This window comes from Equus przewalskii, chromosome 23 (assembly GCF_037783145.1).
Source record: "Equus przewalskii isolate Varuska chromosome 23, EquPr2, whole genome shotgun sequence".
In the NCBI taxonomy this organism is placed as follows: domain Eukaryota; kingdom Metazoa; phylum Chordata; class Mammalia; order Perissodactyla; family Equidae; genus Equus; species Equus przewalskii.
Genome location: NC_091853.1, coordinates 4,820,942 through 4,846,126, shown reverse-complemented (window position 1 = coordinate 4,846,126; position 25,185 = coordinate 4,820,942). Strand labels below are relative to the sequence as shown.

The following is a 25,185-nucleotide window of genomic DNA, read 5'->3' as shown; positions in this document are numbered from 1 at the left end:
TTGCTGTAGAAGTGTGCCTCTAGTTTCTGGTTACAAGAGTGTATGTACAATTTTTTTTTTAAAGTTGTGGTAAAATATATGTAAGATAAAATTGGCCATTGTTTAAATGTAAATTCAGTAGCATTAAGTACATATTGTTGTACAACCATCACCACTTTTCATCTCCAGAATTTTTCATCATCCCAAACTGAAACACTTTACCTATTAAAAACTCCCCGTTCTGCATTCCTTTAACTCCTGGTACCCACTATTCTACTTCCTGTCTCTATGAAGTTGATTATTTCCGGTACCTCATATAAGTGGAGTCATAAACTACTTGTCCTTTCTGACTTATTTCATTTAGTGTAATATTTTAAAGGTTCATCTATGCTGCAGCATGTATCAGTTTTTCACTCTTTTTAAGACTGAATATTTCATTGCATGTATATACCACATTTTGCTTATCTGTTCATCCACCAAAGGATGACTGTGTTACTTCAGCCTTCTGGCTACTGTGATAATGCTGCTGCGAACATTGGTATACACATATCTATCTGAGTCCTTACTTTCAATTCTTTTGAGTGTCTACCTACAAGTGGAATTGCTGGATCATATGGTAATTGTATGTTTAATTTTTTGAGGAACTCTCATACTGTCTTCAATAGTGGCTGCACCATTTGACATTCTCACCAGCAATGCACAAGTGTTCCAATTTCTCTACATTGTTGCCAACACTTGTTATTTTGCTTTTTTGATAATAGCCATCCTAATAGGTATGAGGTGATCTCAATTTGCATTTTCCTAATGATTAGTGATGTTGAGCATCTTTTGATTGGCCATCTTTTGATGGCTTATTGGCCATCTGTATCTTTTTGGAGAAATGTCTATTCTTGTCCTTTGCTCATTTTGAAATTGGGTTGTTTGTTTCTTGGTTGTTGATTTGTGGTTCTTTATTTGTTCTGGACACTAGATTCTTATTAGATATATGATTTGCAAATATGTTCTCCCATTCTGTGGGTTACCTTTTCACTCTGTTGATAGTGTCCTTTGCTGTACAGAAGTTTTTAATTTTGATGACGTTGTTTATCTATTTTTGTTCTTGTTGTTGCCTGTACTTCTGGTGTCATATCCAAGAAATCATTGCTAAATCCAATGTCATGAACCTTTTCATCTATGTTTTCTTCTAAGTCTTATACTAAATAAACCTAAAGGAAAGGCTGAAGAATCAACTGTGAATAGAATAAGCTAGATGAAGACGTGAACTGAAGCATATCATTTTCGGGGGAAAAAATCAATATTTAAAATGAACAAGGTAGAGAAATTTATTGCCACTTGAAACTATAAATATAAATCAGATGAACCAGATTAAAAAAAATCGTTAAGTTGAAATTAAAATATATTGTTATTTGACCAGATTTGTCTTTTAAAGATTTCTCTATTGATAGGCACTTCAGCAACTAATTAGTATAATTAGGTATAAATATTTTGTGGACATTTTTAAAGGCCTATAAAAGAGTGTTTTATGATGGTCCATCATAAATAAACAATATATATTACATAATATAAATTAATTGATGGATTGTACTTTTGAGTTTGCACAATGTTCTAGAAAGATCCTACTTTTTTCAGCATATTTTATAAATAGACTGGATATTCCTGTTCTGTTGCATTTGCCAAAATGAGCTCAGTAATTAGAATCTGTTTCTTTTATATATGTCAAGTTACATCCATTCAAAATATGGAATCCCCTGCATAAAACCAACATGAGAAGATGTTTTGCTGAAACACTTGTTAATGTGGCTGTAAAATATTTTGAATTTTCCTAGCATATAGCATTTATTTTTAAAAGATTATTCCTTTCACCCATAGTATTTCCATAAGCCTCCTTTGTGGCCCCCCAAATTACCCCCCTACCCTGCCCCAGCTATTATTACTTTAGAGTACTAGGTCAGAAAAGCTTTTTTGTAACAGGCCAGATAGTAAATATTTTAGGCCTTGAAGGCCATAAATATTTTAGGCTTTTGCAGGCCCTGCTGCATCTATTCAACTCTGTTGTTGTAGTGCAAAACAACCAGAGACAATAGTAAATGAATGGGTATGGCTGCACATGACCCAGAGCCATAGTCTGCCAATCCTTGCTTTATAATGCCAAAATTAAATCTGCTCATATAAAATATATGGCAAGATAAATAATTACTTAGGGCCTAAAAGACAGGTACAGAATCTTTTTCTCTTAGTGTCCTTTAGGAAAAGCATCATGTAATGCCTAGAAAGCCTTCTCTATTTTAAAGATATCTACAGTTTCATTCTTTTCTTACCCTGAGATAAATATTAAGAAAGGGTAATCTGGAGTCCAGTACATGAAACATCTTTGGGGATATATATTATTTAAATAGAAAGTGATATTACTTGTAGCACTGTAAGAACCCCAGCTCCCAAATAATAATGACTCTTGGGTAATAAGCAAGTGCTGTAGCATGCCTTCAACACTTGGCATGTTAAAGGACAATAAGTTCTCCCTGGCAGTGATTACAGCAATTGAAAGTTATATTTTCATATCTAGTATAGGGATGAAATCGTCCAATATTTTTCTTTGTAGCAAGTAAGGTGGTTGTTGAAGTCTCAGCAAATGGATTATCAGGTGAGCCTTCTGTACAGGTTACTGGGTCCAAAATGCGTAGAACCTAAGGAAAATAAGAAGTAATGTCAGAAGTATGCAGTAGGGACTGTAAAAGCCGTTTATTGATGTATAATTACTTATAAAGTTTCACTTAATTAATATGTAACTACCATAAAAAAATCTGAATGATGAATTTGATTGATTAGAAAATGTATCTTTTTTCTCAAAAAGTTCTAAATTTAACAGTGATTTCTAGTTGTTACATTACCTAGTTTACCTATTTTTAAAAAAATTATGAAATAAAGTTCTCTTATGGATATTGATGAAAAACCATGAAAACATAGAAAATAAGGTTATATCAATTCCTTAAGTGATGTCAATTTTTGTCCTTAACCACAAAGCACCCCTGCCTTCCTTTTCCAGTCCTTCATTCAACTGCCTGGAATCAGGATTCTGCTTTTATTCTTCTATTGAAATCTTATTTCAAAGTTTTTGATCACTTACTTGTAAAATAAATTGCTTTTCATTTCTCTTTTTCTCATTTATATGTGATATTTTATGTAACAAGCATGTTCTTGTTTCATGGGTTTCATGGACACCATGCTCTCCCAGTTCTTCTGCTCTGACTTTTCCTATTCTGTCTCCTTTACTGAGACCCACAACGGGGAATTCTTGGGTTGAAAAACATTCTCCAATTAAGGGCAAGGATAACAAGTCTGGCTCAACGCTCCTGTTTATCATATTCATATTCTCCCCCCCACCACCACGGGTTATAGTATAAAGGAGATAGGCACTGCAATTGGAAAGGAATTGTGAAAAGCAGTGGTTACACAGGCCAAGGGAAGGAAGTATTTCAAGAAAGGAGCAGCAGTCAATTATACCAAATGCTACTGGCAGCAACTGTGTAGTCAGCGACACAATTTTTGAACAAAGAGAACAGAAAAAGAGAAGAGAAAGAATAAAGATGATGAGTTTAGTTTTAGGTACTAATTCATTCAGTGAATAGTTGAGCACCTACTATGTGCAAGGGATTATGCCAGACCTTGAGGAAACATAAGACACAGTCCCTGGCCTTAAGGAGCTTCCAGTTTGGGAGAGAGATGGAGAGTCAAACAATTAACACCTGAATATGTTATAATGGATAGATGTATAAAATGCCCTGGAAGCCTGGAGGAAGGAACATCGAAGTTTGCCGGTGAGATTCAGGGAGGGCTGATTCTTAAAGGCAGAGAGTTCCTAGGAGGGCAGTGTAGGCAGAATGTAAGTAGGTAGAGAGGCATGAGATACAGTGGCATACCCGTGGAATGAAAAGTGGTTAACAGTGCTGGACGGTGAGGTGCCGGGCATGGGAAGGAAGGGACGGGACACCTGAACCTTTGAGAAGGGAAGATGCACTAAAGATTAGGAATAATGAAGGAGACTGGTAGCTGTTTGAACAGGAGTACCAAGATGACTGGACTGACTTTCTTCTTTTTTGGATTAGCAGTTGGAAGAACTCTGTGGCAGCAGAGCATGGCCTGGAAGGCAGTAAGCAGCAAGGCAGGGATACTGGTGTGGCGGCTACTGTAACAGTCAAGGCTGCAGGCCAGGTGTCTGAACTGGGGACAGAGGATAAATTAGAAGGAACTGATAGGATTTGTAAAACCATTAGGGAGATGAAGGAAATAAAAATTATAGCTACCATTTATTGAGAAATTACTATATATTGGAATCTGCTATAGGCCTTATATGCATTATTATTTTTAAAGATTGGCACCTGAGCTAACATATGTTGCCAATCTTCTTTTTATTTCTTCTTCCTCTTGTACCCAAAGCCCCCCAGTACATAGTTGTATATTCTGGCTGTAGGTCCCTCTGGTTGTGCTATGTGGGATGCCGCCTCAGCATGGCTCGACGAGCGGGGCCATGTCTGTGGCCAGGATCCGAACTGGCGAAACCCCGGGCCGCTGAAGAGGGGCACATGAACTTAACCACTCAGCCACGGGGCCGGCCCCCTTATATGCATTATTTTATGGAATCCTTAAAACATCCCTATTTGGTAGGTATAGTTCATTAAGATAGGAAGTACAGGAGAAGAAGCAGGTTATTTTTCTTCTTCTTTTTGGGGAGAGAGAGGGGAACAGAAATGCAAAAGCAAAAAGAGGTTGTTCTATTTTCAGCTTTCTGTGGGACAAGCAAATGGGGATGTCTACCTGGATGTCTCTTGAACTCAGAAAAAATGTCTCAGTCGAACAAGTCATAAGCATACACTGGGCCTGGATAGTCCTTAGAGAATACAGAAGTCTGTTATGTGAGGAAAGGCTCAAGAATAGGCACAGGAAGAGGATGCTCTCCTCCCCCAAATACTGAGAAAGAATGGTCACAGAAGCAGCAAGAGCTCGGAGAGTATGGTGTTTCAGGGACTAGAGGAGTTTGAGAAGCATAGGGAACAGATTCCTGTGGAACATCGACATTTAAAGGAGGAAAAAAGGTATGAAGCAGAATTCAGAGAGGTAGCAAGAGGGCCAAGAAAAAGTAATGTTACAAAAGTCAAAGGAGTTTCAAGGAAGGAGTGCTTAATAGAGTAAAACACGACAATAAAGTATTTAAACATTCATGCCTTTATAAGAGTACTTTTTGAGATCAAGCTAGAAGTCTATTGGGATAAGTGATGGCAGAAATTGAGGAATGGATGGCATGTATGCAGAAACCAGTATGGGCAACTTATCCAAGATTCTTGGTTGTAAAGGGAAGGTGATAAGGCCATATACGGAGAACTTAGGCTAGAGGGAAGATTATTCTTTTTTAGATGGACGACACTTGGCATATGCTTAAGCCAAAAAAGAAAGAGGCAATAGAGAGAAGGGATAACTGCTGGGGGGAGGCCTGCTGAGCCTGGAGGGGAGCTGTGCTTTGGAGAAGGAGGGACGCCTTTTCCAGTGAGAGAAATGTACGTACGGCTGGTTGCCATACAGGTAGGCTGCTAGATATCAAGTGGGACCTTGAGGGAGTTTTCTGCCTCTGCCCTCTTTTTCTTCTGTGAATTAGGAACCAAAGTCATATGCTGATTGTGAGGTAACAGTTTGATGGGTATAGAAATAAAGGTCGCAAGCAGTTGAACTGATAGAGGACTAGGCTTGTCAGGGTACCCAAAAGAAGGATAAGGGAGAAAGGCGCTTAAGAATGGAGTCTAGACAAGCTATGGCAGGAAAAGCCGGGAGAGTGAGCTGATGACATGAAGAAGACATGTAGGGATCAAGGGAATAAAAATGATGATGTGATCAAGAAACGGGTAATCAGAATGAAAGAATCAGAGCTGGAAAGAAAAGAAGCTGAGATCACAGATCATGGAGAGACGCATTGAGTTGAAGATTTCAGAAGTGGAACAGTTGTGGTTAATGACAAGGCCTAAGATGGGAACATAGAAGGCAGATACTGAAGAGCAATGGAGGTGACCTTGGTGGTAGTAGAACTGTGAGACCACAGCATCTGACAGGTCATCTGCATGAACCCTGAATTCACCTAGGACTGCAGGTACCAGGTCTACACGATTTGATTCTGTAGTGTTCGTCACATTTGTGTCTATGTGTGGGAATTAACAAATAAGTTCTTAGATCCGAAGTAATCTTTATCCATTCATGATTACTACATTAAAAATTTGACACAGTGGTTTTCATATCAAAATGAACTCAAGAAAAGGATTATCAATGATTCAGTAGTTAAAAAATAGACCCTCTTTAAAAACAATTACATTTTTCTCCTTAAGATAAAGTTTAGATGCCCTAAGTCCCCATGCCAGGCACTTTCCATTAGAACATGTCACCCTTCAGAAAGAAAACATACTTGGAAGTTCCACACAAGTCACGACAGAGAAATATTTTACCGTTTCAGCCATTTTTTCTGCTGGGGTGCTGCAGAATTCAACTGTTGATGGAATCTTTTTTTGAACATTGGTGCCAACATTTCCTAGAAGATGAGAATTTACTGCTTTTGCCAACTTGTAATTTGTTAACGCTAGTTCTGCTGTGCTGTGTGGCTGCGTACTAGGATAGTAAGTTTGTTCTCTTCCCCACTGCAAGGAGACTAAGAGCTCCTCCAATAATCTGCACAGAACACACATGAACACTGAACGTTAATAAGAGGATAAAATATAAAAATCCAGAATATTAAATAAATGAGAAACATAATTCTGAAATCATATCATCTTTCAGAGTTCAATAAATCAGGAAGTCTGTTAAAATACGTTAGACTACAGAAAGCACTAATTTATTAGGTTGTTATCTGGAAATCATTCAACAGTACTTTCTTTAGTTCTCATATTTTAGTATAGATAAAATAGACTAGTAGACTCATTTAGTAGTATAGAACTACTGATTTGATTTGCGCACCTATTGAGATATTCATATGGTATCTCTTTTTTTGGTGAGTTATATGAATTGATTTTTGAATGATAAACCAACCTACAATTCCTGGGATGAAACCTATTTGGCCATGATGTATAAGCCTTTTATGAACTGTTGCATTTGACTTACTAAAATTCTGTTAAGGACTTTTGCATCCATGTTCATGTGACAGATTGGTCTGTATTTTTCTTATAATGTCTCTGTCAGGTTTTGGTGTCATGATAATGCTGGCTTCATAAAATTCACTTGGAAATTATTCCTTTCCCCTCTATTTTCTAGATGAGTTTGTGTAAATTTGGTTTTATTTCTTCCTTAGATGTTTGCTAGTATTCACCAGTGAATCCATCTGGGCCTGGAGTTTCCTCTACTGGAAGGTTTTTAGCTACCAATTCAATTGCTTTAATAGCTTAAGGCTCTTCAAGTCATCTCTTCTTGAGTACCCTTTGGTAGTTTGCGTCTTTTGAGGAGTTAGTCCATTCCATTTAAGTTGTTGAATTTACTGGCACAGGGCTGTTCATAACATCCCCTTGTTCTCTCTTTTATGTCTACAGAATCTATAGTGTACACCCTCCTCCTCAGTCCTGATGCTGATAATATATATCTGTTTTTTTCCTGATTATACTGCCTAGAGGTTTCTTAAATTTATCTTTTCAAAGAACCAGCATTTGGCTTTCTATTTCATTTATTTCTGCTCTTATCATTATTTTCTTCCTTCTGCTTACTTTTGCTCTTTGTGTTTCTTAAGGAGGAATCTTAGATTACTGATGAGACTTTCTTCTTTTCTAAAAATAAGCATTTAAAGCTATAAATTTCCCTCTAAGCTTTAGTTGCTCCCACAAAATCTGGTATTTTGATATATTGTGTTTTCATTCTTCTAATTTCCCCTATGACTTCCTCTGTGACCTTTATTGATTTGCTATGTAATAAATCAATTATATAGAGGACGAAGCACTTTTAAGGAAGACCATCAATTTTGATAGTTCTAGAGCATATGGACATGAAAATAAGATCTAATACTGTAGAATGGTCCCCCAAAAGTTCTCCTTCCAAAGGAAAGACAGGCACAGTTTTTGGCTTCTACCAAAAATTATACACAAGTGCTAAAACTATAACCAAAAACTGCTTTAAATCCAGAGATCTCTTCTATTATAGATATAACTGATTCTCACCCCAATTAAGAACATAAAGAAGCAAGTCTTACATATTTTTAGTCTTTCTCCCTCCCCTGGGTATCTATTTTGAAATGCTACTACTCCAAAGTATATGCTCAGTAAGTAAATGGAGAAACACTAAAAAACTATCACAATAACAAAAATTGCAGGAGAAAGTACAAGAATTCAGAATGTAAACCAGCGCCATACTTCTGGGTAGCTATCATTTCCTGACGAAACTGCTCCCGTTCACTCAGGAGATCTTGTATAGCGCTCTGTGCATCACGGTTTTGACGCTGCAAAACTGCTCTGGAGTTTGTTAACTCATCTGCCATGACCCTGGAAAAGATTAAAACCTTACATATAAATTCTCTGACAAGAGCACACTGTATAAAAGTTAATAAACTACTTTTGTGTCCGTTATTGTCAAAAGCTTATGAAGATTTGACATAACTTCTCAGTTTTTAAATCTTCACTAAAAAGCATTTAAAATATTTATGAGCTTAGAATTCATTAAAGAGATTCAATTAAAACATTCATTTACAAAATGACAAAGGAAACAGTTATTTAACTTTTCTATAAGTGACTTTTGGAATGTATTTCAATCTTGATCGTATTTTGAAAAAAAATAAATGTTTTTAAATACAGAAAACTTTAGAGGAAAAAACGAGTTATTTTTCTACCATTCAGTTACCTCTTTGCCTTTAGAAAAATATTAATATAGAAAGACTTAAATAAAAGGAAAACTAAGTCTTTCCTTCTGTCCAGCATCCCCGTCCTTCTTTTATACGTAATCAGTAAAGTTCTTATACATTTTTCCAGATTAAAATAATTGATGTATATTCAATATAAAAGTATGTGTTAAAAATAAATATATTCATTTTATTTAAGGAAAGGGATTATTGAATACAAATTTTCTATACTCTGCTGTTTTCACCTAATAATTTATCTTGGTGATTTTTCACATTAGCACATATAGAGCTATCTCATTCCCTTTTTTTTAAAAAAACAGCTTCATGTTTTCTTCTGATTGGATGTACCAAAGTTTATCTAACCAGTTCCTTATTGATCAAACTGAAGCAAAATTTTAAATATGTCTATTTAGCTGAAAATCTTAAAACTAAAGTTTCAGACCATAGCAACCACTGAATTCCTTAAAATAATTTTGACACCAAAAAAGTAAATCAACTAAAATACCAATAAAGTTGAGTATAATTTTTATTCCCCTTAGAATGTTACAATCAGCGTTGATGAGGATATTTTAAAAAGTTACATATTGCAATAATCTGTATAATATATGCACGATTTGCCTCTTAAGCTGTTCAGTGAGAATTAACTTTCATTCTACGTCAATGAACATTAAGTTCATTTCTCCAAATAGCATCTTACAGTAGCATAATTAGAAAACAAATTAAGGATTTTAAGAAAGTCATCAATTATCAGAAAGTATCATAGATAATAAGATGTGAAGAATCACTTTCCTAAAAATTCATCCATCACAATCAGTGGTTCTTAAGCTACAGCCTGGAAACCTTTGGTGTTTTGTGAGCAACCTCTAGGTGACTGAATTTAAACCAACAGTTATTAAACATATCATGTGAGAAGCACCTCACTAAGCAGTGAACATACAGAGATGGCTAACACCTAGACTCTGTTCTCCAGTAACTCAAAGTCAGAAGGAGAAGAGGAAAACAGACAAGAATCATAATATATAGCAGAATTTACCAACTATAAGTGTGTCCATGGCCTGGACTAGGGCCCTGGGGTTTTCACCTTGTTGGAGAGTAGCCTCACCCAGTAGGCCATGCAAATATTATCATTTTCTATGGGCGCATGGAGAGGAAAAGGTTGGGAAGCTCTATTACATAGTTAAAAGAGCTATGATGATAGAACATGAGGGACAAATAATATTATGTTAACGGAGTGGCAATGAAATCTGAGTTCTCCAGAGAGAAAGTGGGGAAAAATAATTTAGTTTGTTTTTGTGATTTTAATATTTATTAGATTTCTGAATTTACAATTTTATTTTGGTCTTAAACATTGTAGTAGGAGTGATTTCTACTATAGAGTAGTGCCCTAGGATCCTGGGATGAGGGAGGATCCCTATGATATCACTTCTCCATTTAGGGAGACTATATGGCCATCCAGAGGAGGGAGAGCCCACATCTTAAATAATATATGAAATACTTTGACAAACTGAGTCAGAAATTTTCACAATACAATCTACTTTCTTGTGTTATGGGTCAAAAATATGATAGAGCAAAAACTAGAAAATGAAATACTCTTTAAGATAGAAAATACCTGCTTGCGAGGAATTTACTTCGCCATACATCACACTGTATTGACATACGTTCTAACTGTTCGGAAAGTTGAGCTGTGTTTCGACCTAGGGCTTCATTTTCTAAAATAAGCTGATTTTTCTCACGGGCTAGACGTTCAAAGTGATACTGAAGATCATCCCCAACAGAAGCTACCAGCAGCTTCTTTAACTCACGATTGACCTAGAAGAACACATGACCAACACAACAAGCTCTAAGCAACGTCACTGACTCTAATGTAACAAAATGAATGAAAGGGAAACTGTGTTTCTGTGTAATTTGGACCTCTATTACTTAAGTGTATATCAAAAAATGATAAGTATTTCAGTTTCATAATATATACAAACCATATACATCTCTATCTTTATATATCTATAACTATAGCTCATGTGGTTATAAATTGAGCCTTTTATAATAAGAATACAAATCAGTATCATAAAAATTCCAAACTGCTTCCAGTCAACACTTAAAGGCAAAAAATTAGAAAACTAAGCCAATAAATTGACAGAGAATATTTTATGTGGGTTTTTGTTTTTATCTTATTCAACATTTAAAAATTAACTTCCTTGTGCCCTAGGATTTTTACTTTTAAGAATTTAAGCAAATAGGGGGCTGGACCCATGGCGGAGTAGTTAAGTTTGCGAGCTCCGCTTCGGTGGCCCAGGGTTTCGCCGTTTCGGATCCTGGGCATGGACATGGCACTGCTCATCAGGCCATGCTGTGGTGGCATCCCACAAGCACAACCAGAGGCACTCACAACTAGAATATACGACTATGTACTGGGGGGTTTTGGGGAGAAGAAGAAGATGGGGGAAAAAAGAGAATTTAAGCAAAGGAAGCAATTCAGGCTATCTATAAGCATGTTCTTTACCTTGTTATGGAAAACACAAAAAATTAAAACAAATGTCCAGTAATAGGTATTGGTATATGGTGCAGCCATTGAAGAATGCTGTTACTATTAGTAATGCTATTGTAGAAGAATATTTCATGACATGGGAAAACATTAATAACTTAAAAAAGTGAGTTATAAGACAAAAATGAACTCAATATGTATAATTTTGTAGTTACATTTGGATGGTATGATTATAGGTGGTACTATTTTCACTGTTTTTCTATATTTCCTAAAATGTTTACAAATATGGTACTACTTTTATGATTAGAAATTAGTTCTTTAAAAATATATTTGGATATGAACCACTAACCATGGTGTCACTTACAAAGACTAACATGTAGCAAAAAGATGTAGACTCTAACAGAGAAACAAAGTGGAGTGTAAGGCAATGGTGACTAAGGTGGAAAGAGGAAAGAAACACAGTCAAGCACTGCGCATTGTTTTCCATTTACAGTGAAGATACCAATATTTATACCACCATTCTCCTTATTCCAAGTACTATGTACACATATGCAAAACTACTTGGAATTTATGGATCCTTAAAACAAGTATCGCTAACGAGTCAGTTTCAAAGCCTGACTTGCTCAGTCCTTGGTCTGGGAGTTTATAGACTGTCACCTCCTTTACAACTTATAGGTGGTCTTGTCCAAAACACCTCACACTTCCGTGTTCAACCTGGTCTACAGTATAAGCTCCCAAAATCAACTAGTTCTACTAAAGGCCCTGAGGGAGAGTGTGAAATTTAAGTGGAAGCATTTTAGAAAAATGACAAGCTATAATGAATGACAACTATTTTCACAAGAGGAATTATAATTTTTTTTTTTTGAGGAAGATTAGCCCTGAGCTAACATTTGCTGCCAATCCTCCTCTTTTTGCTGAGGAAGACTGGCCCTGAGCTAACATCCATACCCATCTTCCTCTACTTTATATGTGAGACACCTGCCACAGCATGGCTTGCCAAGCAGTGCCATGTCTGCACTTGGGATCCGAGCCAGCGAACCCCGGGCCGCCAAAGCAGAATGTGCACACTTAACAGCTGCGCCACCAGGCTGGCCCCAAGTTCTAATTTTCTAACATGCAGGCTTAGAAGGTCCAGATGTAAGGAGCAGTACTCCCTAAAACACTGAAGGCTGTTCTTACCTCTGTCTGTACTCGGAGCTGGTTTGAAAGACCTTCTTTGTCCTGTAGTAACCTCCTTTCAGAGTTCTTGAGCTTTTCCAGTGTATTCTTTACCTCTGATAGTTCCTTCCTAGGTTCGACAACTCCCTCTGACTGACCAAGGAATTCTCCTTTATGATGTCCCAGAGACTTAACCTTTGCATTTTTGCTGGGCGTATCATGGGTTATAGCAGCCTTGGGAACTAATATTCTTACAGCTTCGACTTCCACTGCTTTTTCAGTGAGAATCTTCCCTAGTTGGAGAACTCCTGGGCTCTCTGATGTCACTGCTTTCTTTCGTGGACTCTGAAGGATGTGATGCCTTATGGGTTGGACTCCAGAGGTAACTTCAACAGATTTAGGTGGCTCCTCAGTTTCCATTCCATCTCCTGCTCCTCGGATTGGGGTTGAAGTGAGGGTGACTAAAAAGGGGAAAACCAAAGATAAAGTACTTACTGAAGGGAAATCCTAGGAACATGCTATGTCATGTTTTACCCAACATTCAGAATTACTGGCACTAAAAAGAAGAGAAAAAAATTCAGAGTAAAAAGCAATTTTCAAAATAATTATGTGTCAAAAAAAGACAAAGTCTTACAGGTTCAAACGTTCCTCAAGTAAATGGTTTCTCTCTTGGTAGAAAATGCAAGAGATCTGGAATCAAGGTATTTGGCTCTGACTTCTACTTCCTAGTATGACCCTAGGTAAATAATTTAACCCTCCATGAATCTCAGTTTCCAAATCTGCGAAATGGAGACAGTAACAACTATGCAACAGAGCTGTGATAAGAAAGAGCACAGTAAGATCAAGCGCCTGGCACGATGCAGGCACTCAATAATGTTAGATATAAAAAGTATCAGCTACAGAAGTCAAAATATAGTGATGTACACCTGAAATTCATATAATGTTATAAACCACTGTTATCATAATAAACAATAAAAAAATAAATAGCTATATATATGCATATTTGAAACCATCTACCTCAAAACAGATTCATCTGTTATTGTGAACTTTTGGCAAAGAATGCTTTGCACAAGCTGTCTAACCGGACTGTTCGATACTCTCTCTCCCAGGCCTCCAATCAGGCCTTTGTTCCTGCTGCTCCTTATTCTCGTAAATGGCTGCTTTCACTGCTTACTGTGATTCTAAGTTATCCCTAAGAAGTCAGCTTAAACTCCACTCTTTGCATTAAATCTTCCCAGTTATTCCAGCCCACTCTCTGAATGCCCATGGCACTTACTGTCTCAAACATTCAGTTTGGAACTTAATCATGAACCATAATGATCATTTTATGGGTTTTGTATATGCTAATCTCAATTTCCCAATGTCTGATAAGCACATTAGGTCAGGCATTATACCCTAAACAAGCGGAAGGAGCATGGAGTTATAGAAATGATATGAACTTTGGGGTCAGTCAGGTCTGGTTTTGAACCCCGTTTCCACCACTACTACCTGCACAATTCTGGACAAAATCCTACAATTATCTCAGCTTCAGTTTTTATCTCCATGAAATGAATTTAGTAATATCTACATCTAGGGTTATTTTGACTATTAAATGAGAAAATATTGAGCAACAACCAATACTTATAAAAGACTTACTATGTGCCAAACACTATTCTAAATGCTTTACATATAACTCATTTAATCCTTACAATAACCCCGTGAGGTAGATATGATAGGCTCTATTTTATAGATGAGGGAAATGAGCCATGAAGAGGTTCAGGAACTTGCCCACGGTCACACCACACAGCTAGTAAGTAGAAGAGGCAGAATTCAATTCTAGGTAGCCTGGCCACAGACAGGGGCCTTAACCACTCTATATACTCCTGCCGCCTCAGTGTATAAAGTGTCTCGTACACAATTAGCGGCGTTCAGTAAATGGTAACTCCATCCCTTTTCTCCATAACACTTAATGGATTGCTGCACACGTGTACCAAACTAATTTGCTCAACTGAAATAAATGATCTTCCCTCACATAAGCCAAACCTGACTAGCCATCATTAGTTCAGATAACTTTTGGAAGACAGCTGTGCTCACCACTACACTACCACTGCTCCAGCCAAATCACAAAAATGTTTCTTCTCCCCCTTTTACCTTACCTCAAATTAAGAGTATAAGAAGAGTTTCACTGAGTCACCTGCCTCCAAGAAAGGGCTAACTTCTCAGACTCAAGAAAATAAGTGGTTTAAAGCTTACAAAGAATGGAGGACATGCGAGAACGGGAAATGCTGCGAGCCCTGAGGAGGCAGCTGAGGACAGTACCGAACCTGCATGGAGCGCCTGAGTTAGTACACTCGGTAACATCCCTTTGAGCTACACGCTGGATTCCCTCTCATTTTACAAGTCTAGCATACATTTGAGGAAAAGGAAGCCAAGGCCTATGAATAGTAGTAATAATTAACTTTTACTCAGTTTACTATGTGGCAAGGACTCTTCTAAGACCTTCAGATGCATTATATCATGGAATTTCTATAACTGTCTCATGAGGCAAGCACACCAGTACCCCTTTCATAGATGGATAACAGAGGCTTCGAAAGGTTAAATAGCTTGTCCAAATCATCAGTGTCAAAATTGGATTTGAATCCAAATCTGACTGTTAATTGGTCAGAGAGGCCTTCCACAAACCACAACTTCTGCCTCCTTAACCTGAACTTACTGCCTCTGCTAACAACCCTACTTGTCAGGCCACAAAAGCCCATAGAATTTATATAACAGTTACAGTGAGCTTTAAGAAAATGCAGATCTAATCTGCATCAAACCCTTGAATGGCTTCCCATCACTTGCAGAATAAGGACCAAGATCTTAGCATGGCCTACGCGGCCCTCCGTGATCTGGCCTCCTGCCTATATCCGAGGTCCCAACTTCTGCAGTTCACTCCCTCAGACCCTATATTCCAGCCTTATTTGTTTTCTTTCAGTCTCAAGAGCAGCAAAAGCCTTCCTTCCTCTGCAGACACTTCTCTGTTTAGAATATTCTTCCTAACTCACTCTCCTCTGCAGTTAATTCCTATTCATCCTTCAAATCTCAGTTCAACCTTTCTGAAGGGAAGCCTTTCTCTAACCTTCCCTGATTAGGCTGAGTACCTTGTTTATATGCTCCTATAGCAAAGACCCTGCATTTCTCTTTTTACCATTTAGCAAAATGGTAAATAGACATTTTGTTCAGTGTAATTAGTTATATAATGTCTGTGCTTTCCACTAGGATATAGGTTCCAAGAGGGAAGGGACTATGTGTCTCTTGTTAACCACTATATTCTTAGCAAAGTGCCTTGCGCCTGGTACTCTCTATCTGATGGACACTAAATGAATGATAACAAGGGGAGGGGGAAAGGACAAGCACATGTAACAATGGTTATGATAAACTTTGGTCACAGGCAGCAAGTATCTTGCTGGGTGCCTAATATTGGCTAGACATTGTGTGAAATAGTGGGGACATCTATACTCAAGAAACTTACTAGCTAATTTAGGAGACAGGACATACATGTAAAAAGATAACATGTATTACAGCGTAATATATAATTGGTGTGCAATAAATGGTACAAAAATATTTCTATAGAAATTTTATTTCTACAGAAACGTTAATTAAGAATAATCATGGACTACTGACCAGCCCTTTAGTAAACTCATAACTATCTAGCCAAATCATATATATATGTATATATTCACATGTATATATGATTATGTTATTATATACTATATATATATCTTCTCACGCACAGACAGGAAACAGAATGCCTAGTTTTTAAAAGAAAAGCAAACTACGTCCTTAGTCTCAATTATTAGATATTAAGTACCATGCCCTGATCAATTAAATATTAATTAATGTTAATTAAATATTAATCAATGTTAATTAATTAAATATTAATCATGTTTTCCTGTAACCATGCAGTTAGGAGAACTTAATCAATTTGGTAAGAGCAATAATAAGGTCTTATTAAAACTAAACCTTTCTTAAGAGTTTCTAAAGTACAAAGACATATTAAAAGAGGGATTACATAATTTCTAAACATTCCAAATTCAAGTAAAGATTGCTGTTATCTTGGTTCCTGGATCCCGGCCCTCGAAATGGAATTCTCCAGCCAAAGAACCACAGGAACTGGTTAGCCTGCTCAGGGTAGTGTTAAGAAATAACTGAAAAAAATCACCTGTTAGGGTGTTTTACAGCAAGGGAAATACCTAACAAGAATACTCCCTTAGGTTTATTTATTAGGTTTCTACTTTTTAATAAGGTTGGTTTTTCTTCTTTCAAAGTTTCTTAATATAGACAGAGAACAGATTCTCTTCACAGACAGTCACATCTCTTCTGCTTTATATTACTATTTTAAAAAACATTACATTATTAAAAGCTATTAGAAGAAAAAATTACCTATATTCTCATCACTCTAAAATAACTTTTCATTATTTAAAATTTCTTCAATATTTTTATATACTTGTAATTATAATTAATTTTATAAGCTTAATATATTTTTCCACTTTGCTACAGTCTTCATATTTTTCATTTATGGCTACATTATTCCTTCAAGTTAATATAGTATTACTTATTCTATTCTTGGATGTTTAGACTCTTTCCAATTTTTCACTTTAATAACACTTTAGTGAACACTTTTATGCCTAGGGATTTTTCTCCACTTCTGAATTATTTCTTCTGAATAAATTCCTGGAAGTAGAACTAATATGCTAGGTGAGGACCTGTATTGTCAAACTGCCTCGCAAAATGACTCTCTCAATGTGTCAGTAGATCAATTCCTTATGTCCTTAGTTTTTTTCTGCATGCTTAATACCTATGATTTAGTGCAATACTTAAATAAGAAATATATGTAAAGTGTTTAGAATGGTGTTTGGCACAGTAAGCACTCATTAAATGTTAGCTCCTATTACTTATATTATTATTAATCTTTAAAAAATCCCTAATAAACTTTGGATCCTGACTAAACAGAGAAAGAAAGCTTAATTAATGTCACAAAATATAATTCTTTTACTGTCTTATGCTAAAGTCTTACAAAGTTCTATCACTAGACTTTGGAACTGTTTTTGCATTTAACAGATTTTTTCTGGAATTTTTCTTACATATGTAGCAATGTACTGGCAATCCTGAGTTATGTTAGTTAGACAGGAGGTGGAAAGACATCTGGGGTATAACTAATGTGGTCTATTTTACAAAACATTTTACATTAGAATAAAATATTTTGTCATTTCTATAGTAAATGTTAACTAAAACATCCTTTGGGTCTTAGGACTGACTCTACTTTCAAAAAGATGAACAAAGGAATACTTCAAAAAGTGAAATAAAGGGTTGGGTATCTTAGTTGATGCTGTAGCACGGTAGCGCTAAGGAGGAGAATTTTACTGAACTGTTCGGAAAATAAAGACCTGTTCCCATGTTCTGAAGATCTGGTTTTAAGTTTGTCTAACTCTAATGCAAATTTAATTTTGTCACTAAGACATTCTGGCATTTAAGAAGTAATGTAGAATCATGAATTAACTACAGATTAATAATAATAAAAAAAAGACAACAAAAAGACAAACTAGAGCTATACCATTCAGCCCCACTGAAGCTGAAGAAATAAGAAGCAGGGACGACACTCTGTCATGGTTAAATAGGATTTCTAGGTAAGTCATAACATTTTTGAGTTGGAATTTTAGGTACTGGAGATTTGAGAACAAATCACAAAGTGGTTAATGCTAAAATTAAAAGCCAAAGAAACACTGAGTATTTAATGGAAATCTCTTTTCAAACAAAATATGTCATAAAATTCGAATCAAGAAATTCAGTCAACTTGGTGAACCTCAGTTTACTCTTAACTTTATTTAAATTGTTCTACTTACTCAAGCATTTATGAGTAACAACGCTGTACTACGTATCCCATGGCAGCTCCCTCCCTGTAACAACTATGCCTCTAACTAATGGGCCCAGACAGGCAGCAGGAGTCCAGGATTTACATGTTTTCACCCAGCAACTTGCCCTTCATAATTCTATTTTCCTTGTGACACACATAGGAACCTTTATTACATATGAACGAGGCACAATCCAGGACACATTCATAAGTAATTACCTTCTCTCAAGTGGGAAGACAATGATCTAAGGTACCAGCTCCATAATTATGAGTAATATTTAAGTAAAGCAAACGTCAACCCCTGTTCTTCTCCACTCTTTGAAGGGACTCAACAAAACAATTCTTCAATTATTCATCAATGTCACTTCCACACCGTGATCGCTTATCAACGAATTAAAATGTATCTAAGGTTTATGGCCTTCCCCAGGGATTCTTATTGCCTTCCCCAAGGACTGGTGAAATGTAGGGAGTTAGGCCCACATTTATTGACATGGAATCCAAACATTCTTTTTGTCACAGGCTTCATGAATAGAGCTCCCTGATCAAAGAACTGTGGATAATGCTGCATACTATATCTCTTTGGAGCTTCACAGTGTACATTAGAGTATTAGAGGCTCTGAGAGGTCCTGTAGTATCATCTCTCCTTTTATCCAGCATTTCCCAAATTTATCTGCCCATGGAAACCTTTTTCACCTAATACCTATTATTCTATAGAAAGCATGTTAAAGTTAGACTATTTTACGGAATTATAAATATTCAACTGTCTCAGACTTTCCTATTTGGTCTACTTTCACTAAACTGACTTTAACACCTTTAATTTTAATTTTAGTCTTGCAACCAAGAAGAGTTTTGGATTCAAATTCTAATTTTCTAATTGTTCCTATTTATCGCATGTTTCCCTTTCAAAAATAGCAAGGACACATCCCCCTCATGATGATACTATTGCTCAGACATCCACTGAGAGGAAGTTCTGTCGCTATAAACCAATCTTGCTTCTCTTCTGAGGCAGTTACAGGAAGTGCAGGCAACTGACAAATGTCAACCATGATAAGTGCACCTTTTCACATTAGTTACCATTTAATTTTCCGATTTCCCATTAATCCCCAGTTTATTACTTTCATTACAAACTCTGGTTTGCTTATTCTAATACCACAAAAGCCTTCTGGTAACTCGAAATGCTGTTGCACATAGCTGAATTAAATTCAATTAAATATTTATTGGCATAATCTTCTCTTCCTTGCTTCCTAAACATATTTAAACCCCCTTTAATGAGTCTGCTGCATTCTGCTTGCTGCAAAGTTGGCTTCTAGAAAATAGTTTCCCATCTCTCACTGACAGCCCCGACCTCCAGAACTCACTCCACCCAAGAATAACCTGAATTAGGAGGAGTTCACTTTGGGACATGCTAAGACTATTACCAATGTCTGAGTGGATAAAGTCAGTAGGCAGTAGGCTCTAAGGTCTGAATCACAAGGGAAGAGACCTGAACTATAGATAGATTATCTATAAGAAATCATTCTTACAGATAAGTGCTGAAGCCCTGAGAGTAGAAGAGTAAGAGAGCTGAAAAACATTAATATTTAAAAGATAAACCAGAAGAGGGGGATGAAAAGAAACAGAAAATACAGCTAGAGCAGTGGTGTCCAACAGAACTTTCTGCGATGATGGAAATGTTCCATATCTGCACTTTCTAGTACAATAGACACCAGCCACATGTGGCTATTGAGCACTTGAAATGTGGCTAGTGTGACTGAGGAACTCAATTTTTAATTTTTAAAAAAATTAATTTAAAAGAGCCACATGTGAGCTCTCGGGCTACAGGACACCCAGATGCCAAGCCTGAGGCCTATGCTGCCAGGACTGGGGGGGTGGGGGGCTTTGCTCTTCTCTTTCAATAAAAGTGTTGGTTTGACTTAAAAAAAATAAATAAAAAATAAAAGAGCCACATGTGGCTACTGTATTGGACAGTGAAGGGTTACACAGTAGGCTGAAAATAAGAGTGATGTCTTAGAAGTCAAGGAAACAAGGTATTTCAAAAGGTGGAATGATCACCAGTATAAAATGTTATAGAGAAGACAAGCAAGGAACACTAAAAAGTAACTACTGAAGTTAGCAAGTGCTGTCAGTTGAATTGTGTCCCCCCCAAATATTCATATGTTGAAGTCCTAATCCTCTATACCTCAGAAGGTAACTTTATTTGGAAATAGGGTCGTTATAGATGTAATTAGTTAAGAGGAGATAATACTGGAGTAGGGCGGGCCCCTAATCCAATATGACTGATGTCCTTATAAAAAGGGGACATTTGGACACAGAGACCCACACACAGGGAGAACGCCATGTGAACAGAAAGGCAGAGATTGGGATGATGCATCTACAAGCCAAGGAATACCAAAAGCTGCCAGCAAACCACCAGAAACTAGGAGAGAGGGGTGGAACAGATCCTGCCCTAGTGCCTTCAGGGGGAGCTGGTCCTGCCAACACCTTGATCTTGGCTTTCTAGCCCCAGAACTGTGAGACAATAAGTGTCTGCTGTTTAAGCCCCATAGTTTGCGGTACTTTGTTACAGCAGTCCTCGCAAACCACTGCAACAAGAAAGAGGTCCTTTATACCTGCTAGTTGTTTGTCTACCTACTTCAATCTTTAAGAATGCATAGTCTTGTTTATTTAAATCTTAATCTTCTGGTGGATAGAGTCCATAGCTGTAAAACTTTGCTTTTACACTAGAAGTTTAACAGTAGTCATCTAGTAAATACTACCGAATGATGTTAATATTTAATTATATATCTTTTTTTCTTTTAAGATTGGTGCTTGAGCTGACATCTGTTGCTAATTTTCTTTTTTTCTTCTTCTTCTTCTCCCCAAAGCCCCCTAGTACACAGTTGTATATTCTAGTTGTGAGTGCCTCTGGTTGTGCTATATGGGACCCACCTCAACATGGCATGATGATCAGAGCCATGTCCGCGCCCAGGATCCAAACTGGTGAAACCCTGGGCCGCCGAAGTGGAGTGTGGGAACTTAACCACTTGGCCACAGGGCCGGCCCCTTAATTGTATATCTTAACTACTAAAATGTACACACTGCATTACAAAACAAACATGAAGAGATCTGAAACACAAATAATTCCCAAGGGCTCTGTGAGATTTAGTTATCTGGTTCAAACATTCCCTCATCCTATTGTCATAAATTTCATGTTTCAAACACAATTATCATCAAAAGAAGAACACTTACCTTTGGTTTCTAAACTTTCAAGAGTAGTCATTTTTTAACCAATGAAAACACGCCCCAAGATTTCTACTGAAAAACCTAAAAATGTATAAAGTGAAAGAATTAAAACCACATAAACACATTCATTAACTCCCTGTAATTTAAATATTCTATTCTCTTTGCTTCTGCATTTTGTACAGATGCATTTACAAAGGGAGTGTTGCTCACATCCCTTTTTCACAGGTGATATTGTTACAGCTACCAAATTTCTCAAAAAAATTAGGAGTGATTTACTTTCAAATTTCTGCTTCACTGTCCTCACCAGTAGACTCTAAAAGACCAGAAGTGTGTCTGAATTTTAGTCAGAAACAGCACTGAAGTTACCGGAGGGGTTTTTGTATTAATGATATGACAACAGGAATTTCAAATTAATTGTAGTAATGACTTTCTCAGGAGACATTATTGACACTAATTTGTTCACTGTATATATCAGAGAGGAGCTTCTGTTCATCTGTTTAACAAGCGACAAAAATATTCACGATAACAATTTGCACTTTCTCGGTAATAAAATTAAAATGGCACAGAATATGTTTTCAGAAAGATATGCATGGCCTTACAGCTTCACTGGAGAACACGAGAAGGAAGGGGACACTAATGCAATGATATTACTATGATCAACTGTACATCAGATGACAACTGGTTTCACCGCAAAAATGATCACTCTGAGTACTCGACATAATTCGGCGCAGGGTCTTCCACGACTACCTTCCTCAACAGTCACAAACCCTCCTTCTATGTTCTGGAAACAGGTCTCTGAAGACCCTTGGAAAGAGCAATGAGCCCTGAAACTGCGCTCGGAAGATGCACGGTGAAATGTACGAGCACGGCGAGCGTCTGCGGGCAACCCCAAGTGAAGGGGTGGAGGTGGGGTGCTGGGTAACAGGTGCGAAAGCGACAAGCCTGTCCACCTCTGCCGTCCCGGGAAGTCGAATCTGAAGTTCCGTCCCTGTCTGAACAAATGCGAAACAACAGGCAACCCTTCCCTAAATCCAAATCGAGCGAACACCAAACTCCAACCCAGACTTCCGTGACTTTCCAACATCCCTTCTTAGTTACACAAGCCGTTCTTGGACTTACCTCTAAGATTCTTACTCTCCCTATGCCGGGGGGCTTCACTTTACAGGTCCTTCGGCTCGGCGTCACTGGGTTAACTTCCCCGCACGCTCCTCTTCCATTCGCAAGCCGACCCGCCCAGGCCTTCGTGACGCGAAGCTTCTCGCTCACTACTAATCATTTCCGATTACTCAGGGTTTCGTTTCCGGAATATTTTTCTAAAAGAAAAAGGTAAACATACTCTGTGGTGCATTTAAATTCAAGTAACACAGAATACAAGGTATAAGGCTTCAGCAAGTGAAAAGTAGATAGATGCCTACTTAAAAATAAACACAGAACATTTGGACCCCATCTGCATATTGCCTTGAACTTCCGGGTCATCTGTCAACAAAACGGAAGTGACGATGCAGGAAAGAGGTAGGCGGTGTTCCGTCGCCCCGGGCGACGCCGTGAAGGGGCGGGCCTGTTGACTGGGTGGGCGGAGCTGCAATGACTCCCAGCCTCTAGGAACGAAGGGGCGGGGCAGGGGGAAGGTCCACGCGGGGTCTGGCAGTAGGCGGGGCTCTGTTGCCAGACAACCGGGCGTTAGTGGTGGTGGTGTTGGTGTCTTCCTGTCTCTACGGTACCTGTTTCCTCGTGCCGTGGTCCTGAGACTATGGTGAGTGCAGGCAAGGCCAGAAGAACGGCTCTGGCGTCCTGGGTACGCAGCGTCCCAGGTTCTGGGGCGTATGGGCACTCAGAGGCGTCCCCGCCCCTTCCACCTTCGCCCCGTTATCTTTTTCTCTCTTTCCAGGGGCTGCCCCCGCAATTTCCTCGCTCTCCCTATTTCTGGCAGCACCCTGAATTCCACTTTGGTATTGCTAAGCCTCTAGAGAAATGTAGCAAAGTTTAGGGGTAAGACTGAGAATAAGAGCCTGAGGGTGAGACGTTATTTCGAACAAAGGTTTTAAATGTTTTCATTTTTCATCATTGGATGTTTCCAGCTGTCAGCTTCACCTTAACGCGCTTCCTTTAAGGGTATGTGGTGGTGTGTATGTGACTGTCTCAACGTTGATCCGAATCTCCCTAGATCTTGCAGTTCTTGCTCTCCTGAGTGGCAGAGCACTGTCCCACACCCCGTCTAAGGGCCATTTAGTAATAGCTGTATTTTGCATCAGCTCTCTTCTAGGCAGTTGATTACCTTCTAGGTCCGTGCTTTTTAACAGGAATGCTCCTTAAGGTCTCTTGGAGAGCTTGTGGAAAATTCACTTGCTTGAGCTTCACCTGCCAAAATTCTGAATAAATAGGAATGGGACTCGGTATCTGCATTTTTAGAAAGCCTACAGGTGATGTTAATTCCCTCACATGTTTGAAAACACCACGGTTCTAGTTAATTCACTTAATTACCAAATCTTTTAAACACTTATGAATAACAGACTGGAGGATAGAAAAATGACTGTTGTCAAATGGATACAACTATGAATTTAGCAACAGAGCCCCTTCTTTCTCCAGTACTACTCAGCAATCCTTTTTGTTATCCAGGTCTGCCCCCGCCCTTTTCCTGCAGAGCCCTTTCCAAGTCTTCACAAAGTCCTGTCCCTTACCCCCTCTCTCCTCCCTTCTAAGCAGATGACAGAGTTTAATAGTCAATTTCTTCAACATCGTTCCCCCAAACCTACACATTGATCTCTTTTCCCCATGATTTAGTCTTGCGTTTCAAGTTTGGAGAAAGGTGTTGAAGGGTAATACATCCATCTTTGCTCTAGATCTCATTGTCTCCCATTCATTACAAGACTTTTTGCTTCTGGTTATCTTTTTTCTTTCCTATACTTTTAGTCTCTTCCTCTCCATTTCCTTCTCCTCAGCGTTCATGCTGTATATCTTAGGAAAATGAAATAAAACAAAAACATCCTCCCATCTATCAGTAAACTGCTTGAAAGCATAGTGTTTTCACGTGCTTCAACTTCTGCCTCTTCACTTTCATCCTCAATATTCTATTGTCTGACTTACCTTCAAATGGCTTCAATGAAGTTGCTCTTGCTTAAGTTTCTGATGGCCTTTTAGGTGCCAAATCCAGTAATTTCTTCTCAAAATTTATTTTATTTAGCTTCTCTGTGACAACTGAAATTCATGGGCATTCATTCCCACTTCTTTTCACTGGCTTTGCCTGCTTTTTAAATAAAATTCTCTAGGACTCACTCCTTAATTATTTTCACTTCTTAGTTTATACATTTTCCTTGGGTGATTTCATCCACCCACATGAGTTATACTAATGCCTAAACTTTCACTCCTACATTTCACTTTTTGTCTCAGACTTGCTAAGGCCTAACTTAGTTACTTCCTGGACATCTCTACCTGGTTACCACAAAGCCTTCTCAAACTCAACATGACCAAAACTGAACTTGCTTTTTTTCCATCTGGTTTCTCTTATTTCACCAAATTAATAAATGGTACCACTGTATTATAACCAAAGTCACAATATAACCTGAACCAGAGTTACTCTACATTCCTTCCTCTCCTGTGTCTCCTGTATTCATTTGGTCACTTGATCCTGTTTTA

General features: G+C 37.8%; 2 protein-coding genes across 5 annotated transcripts in view; one reads left to right on the top strand and one right to left on the bottom strand.

Annotated features, from left to right (window-relative positions):
• Positions 1–1,283: 1,283 nt before the first annotated feature.
• Positions 1,284–23,149, bottom strand: BLZF1 (basic leucine zipper nuclear factor 1). 2 transcript variants are annotated; one of them, XM_008534796.2, is made up of 8 exons: positions 22,968–23,149; positions 22,672–22,865; positions 21,559–21,633; positions 12,483–12,922; positions 10,434–10,633; positions 8,343–8,471; positions 6,462–6,681; positions 1,284–2,663 (listed from the first exon to the last, which is right to left on the bottom strand). In XM_008534796.2, the coding sequence occupies exons 3-8, from the start codon at positions 21,587–21,589 to the stop codon at positions 2,478–2,480; spliced, it is 1,206 nt and encodes a 401-aa protein (XP_008533018.1). In that variant the 5' UTR covers positions 21,590–21,633; positions 22,672–22,865; positions 22,968–23,149; the 3' UTR covers positions 1,284–2,477. The 2 variants fall into 2 exon arrangements, with proteins under 2 accessions (XP_008533018.1, XP_070447647.1); XM_070591546.1 differs by lacking the exons at positions 21,559–21,633; positions 22,672–22,865; positions 22,968–23,149 and adding an exon at positions 18,323–18,478.
• NME7 (NME/NM23 family member 7) overlaps positions 23,064–25,185 on the top strand; it is a 239,146-nt gene continuing 237,024 nt past the window's right edge. For all 3 annotated transcript variants that reach the window (XM_070591547.1, XM_008534792.2, XM_008534793.2), the window contains exon 1: positions 23,064–23,305. In XM_070591547.1, coding sequence (XP_070447648.1) covers positions 23,303–23,305 — 3 coding nt within the window. In that variant the 5' untranslated portion in view covers positions 23,064–23,302. The remainder of the gene's footprint in view (positions 23,306–25,185) is intronic.

Bases quoted from the DNA above. Each gene is read 5' to 3' on its own strand.
- BLZF1 (XM_008534796.2), bottom strand. From the start codon at position 21,589: ATGACTACTCTTGAAAGTTTAGAAACCAAAG. The intron at 8,472-10,433 runs GTATTTTCTATC...AATCTTTTCCAG, and splicing joins AGTAAATTCCTCGCAAGCAG to GGTCATGGCAGATGAGTTAA. The intron at 6,682-8,342 runs GTATGGCGCTGG...TGTTCTGTGCAG, and splicing joins GAAATGATAGCTACCCAGAA to ATTATTGGAGGAGCTCTTAG.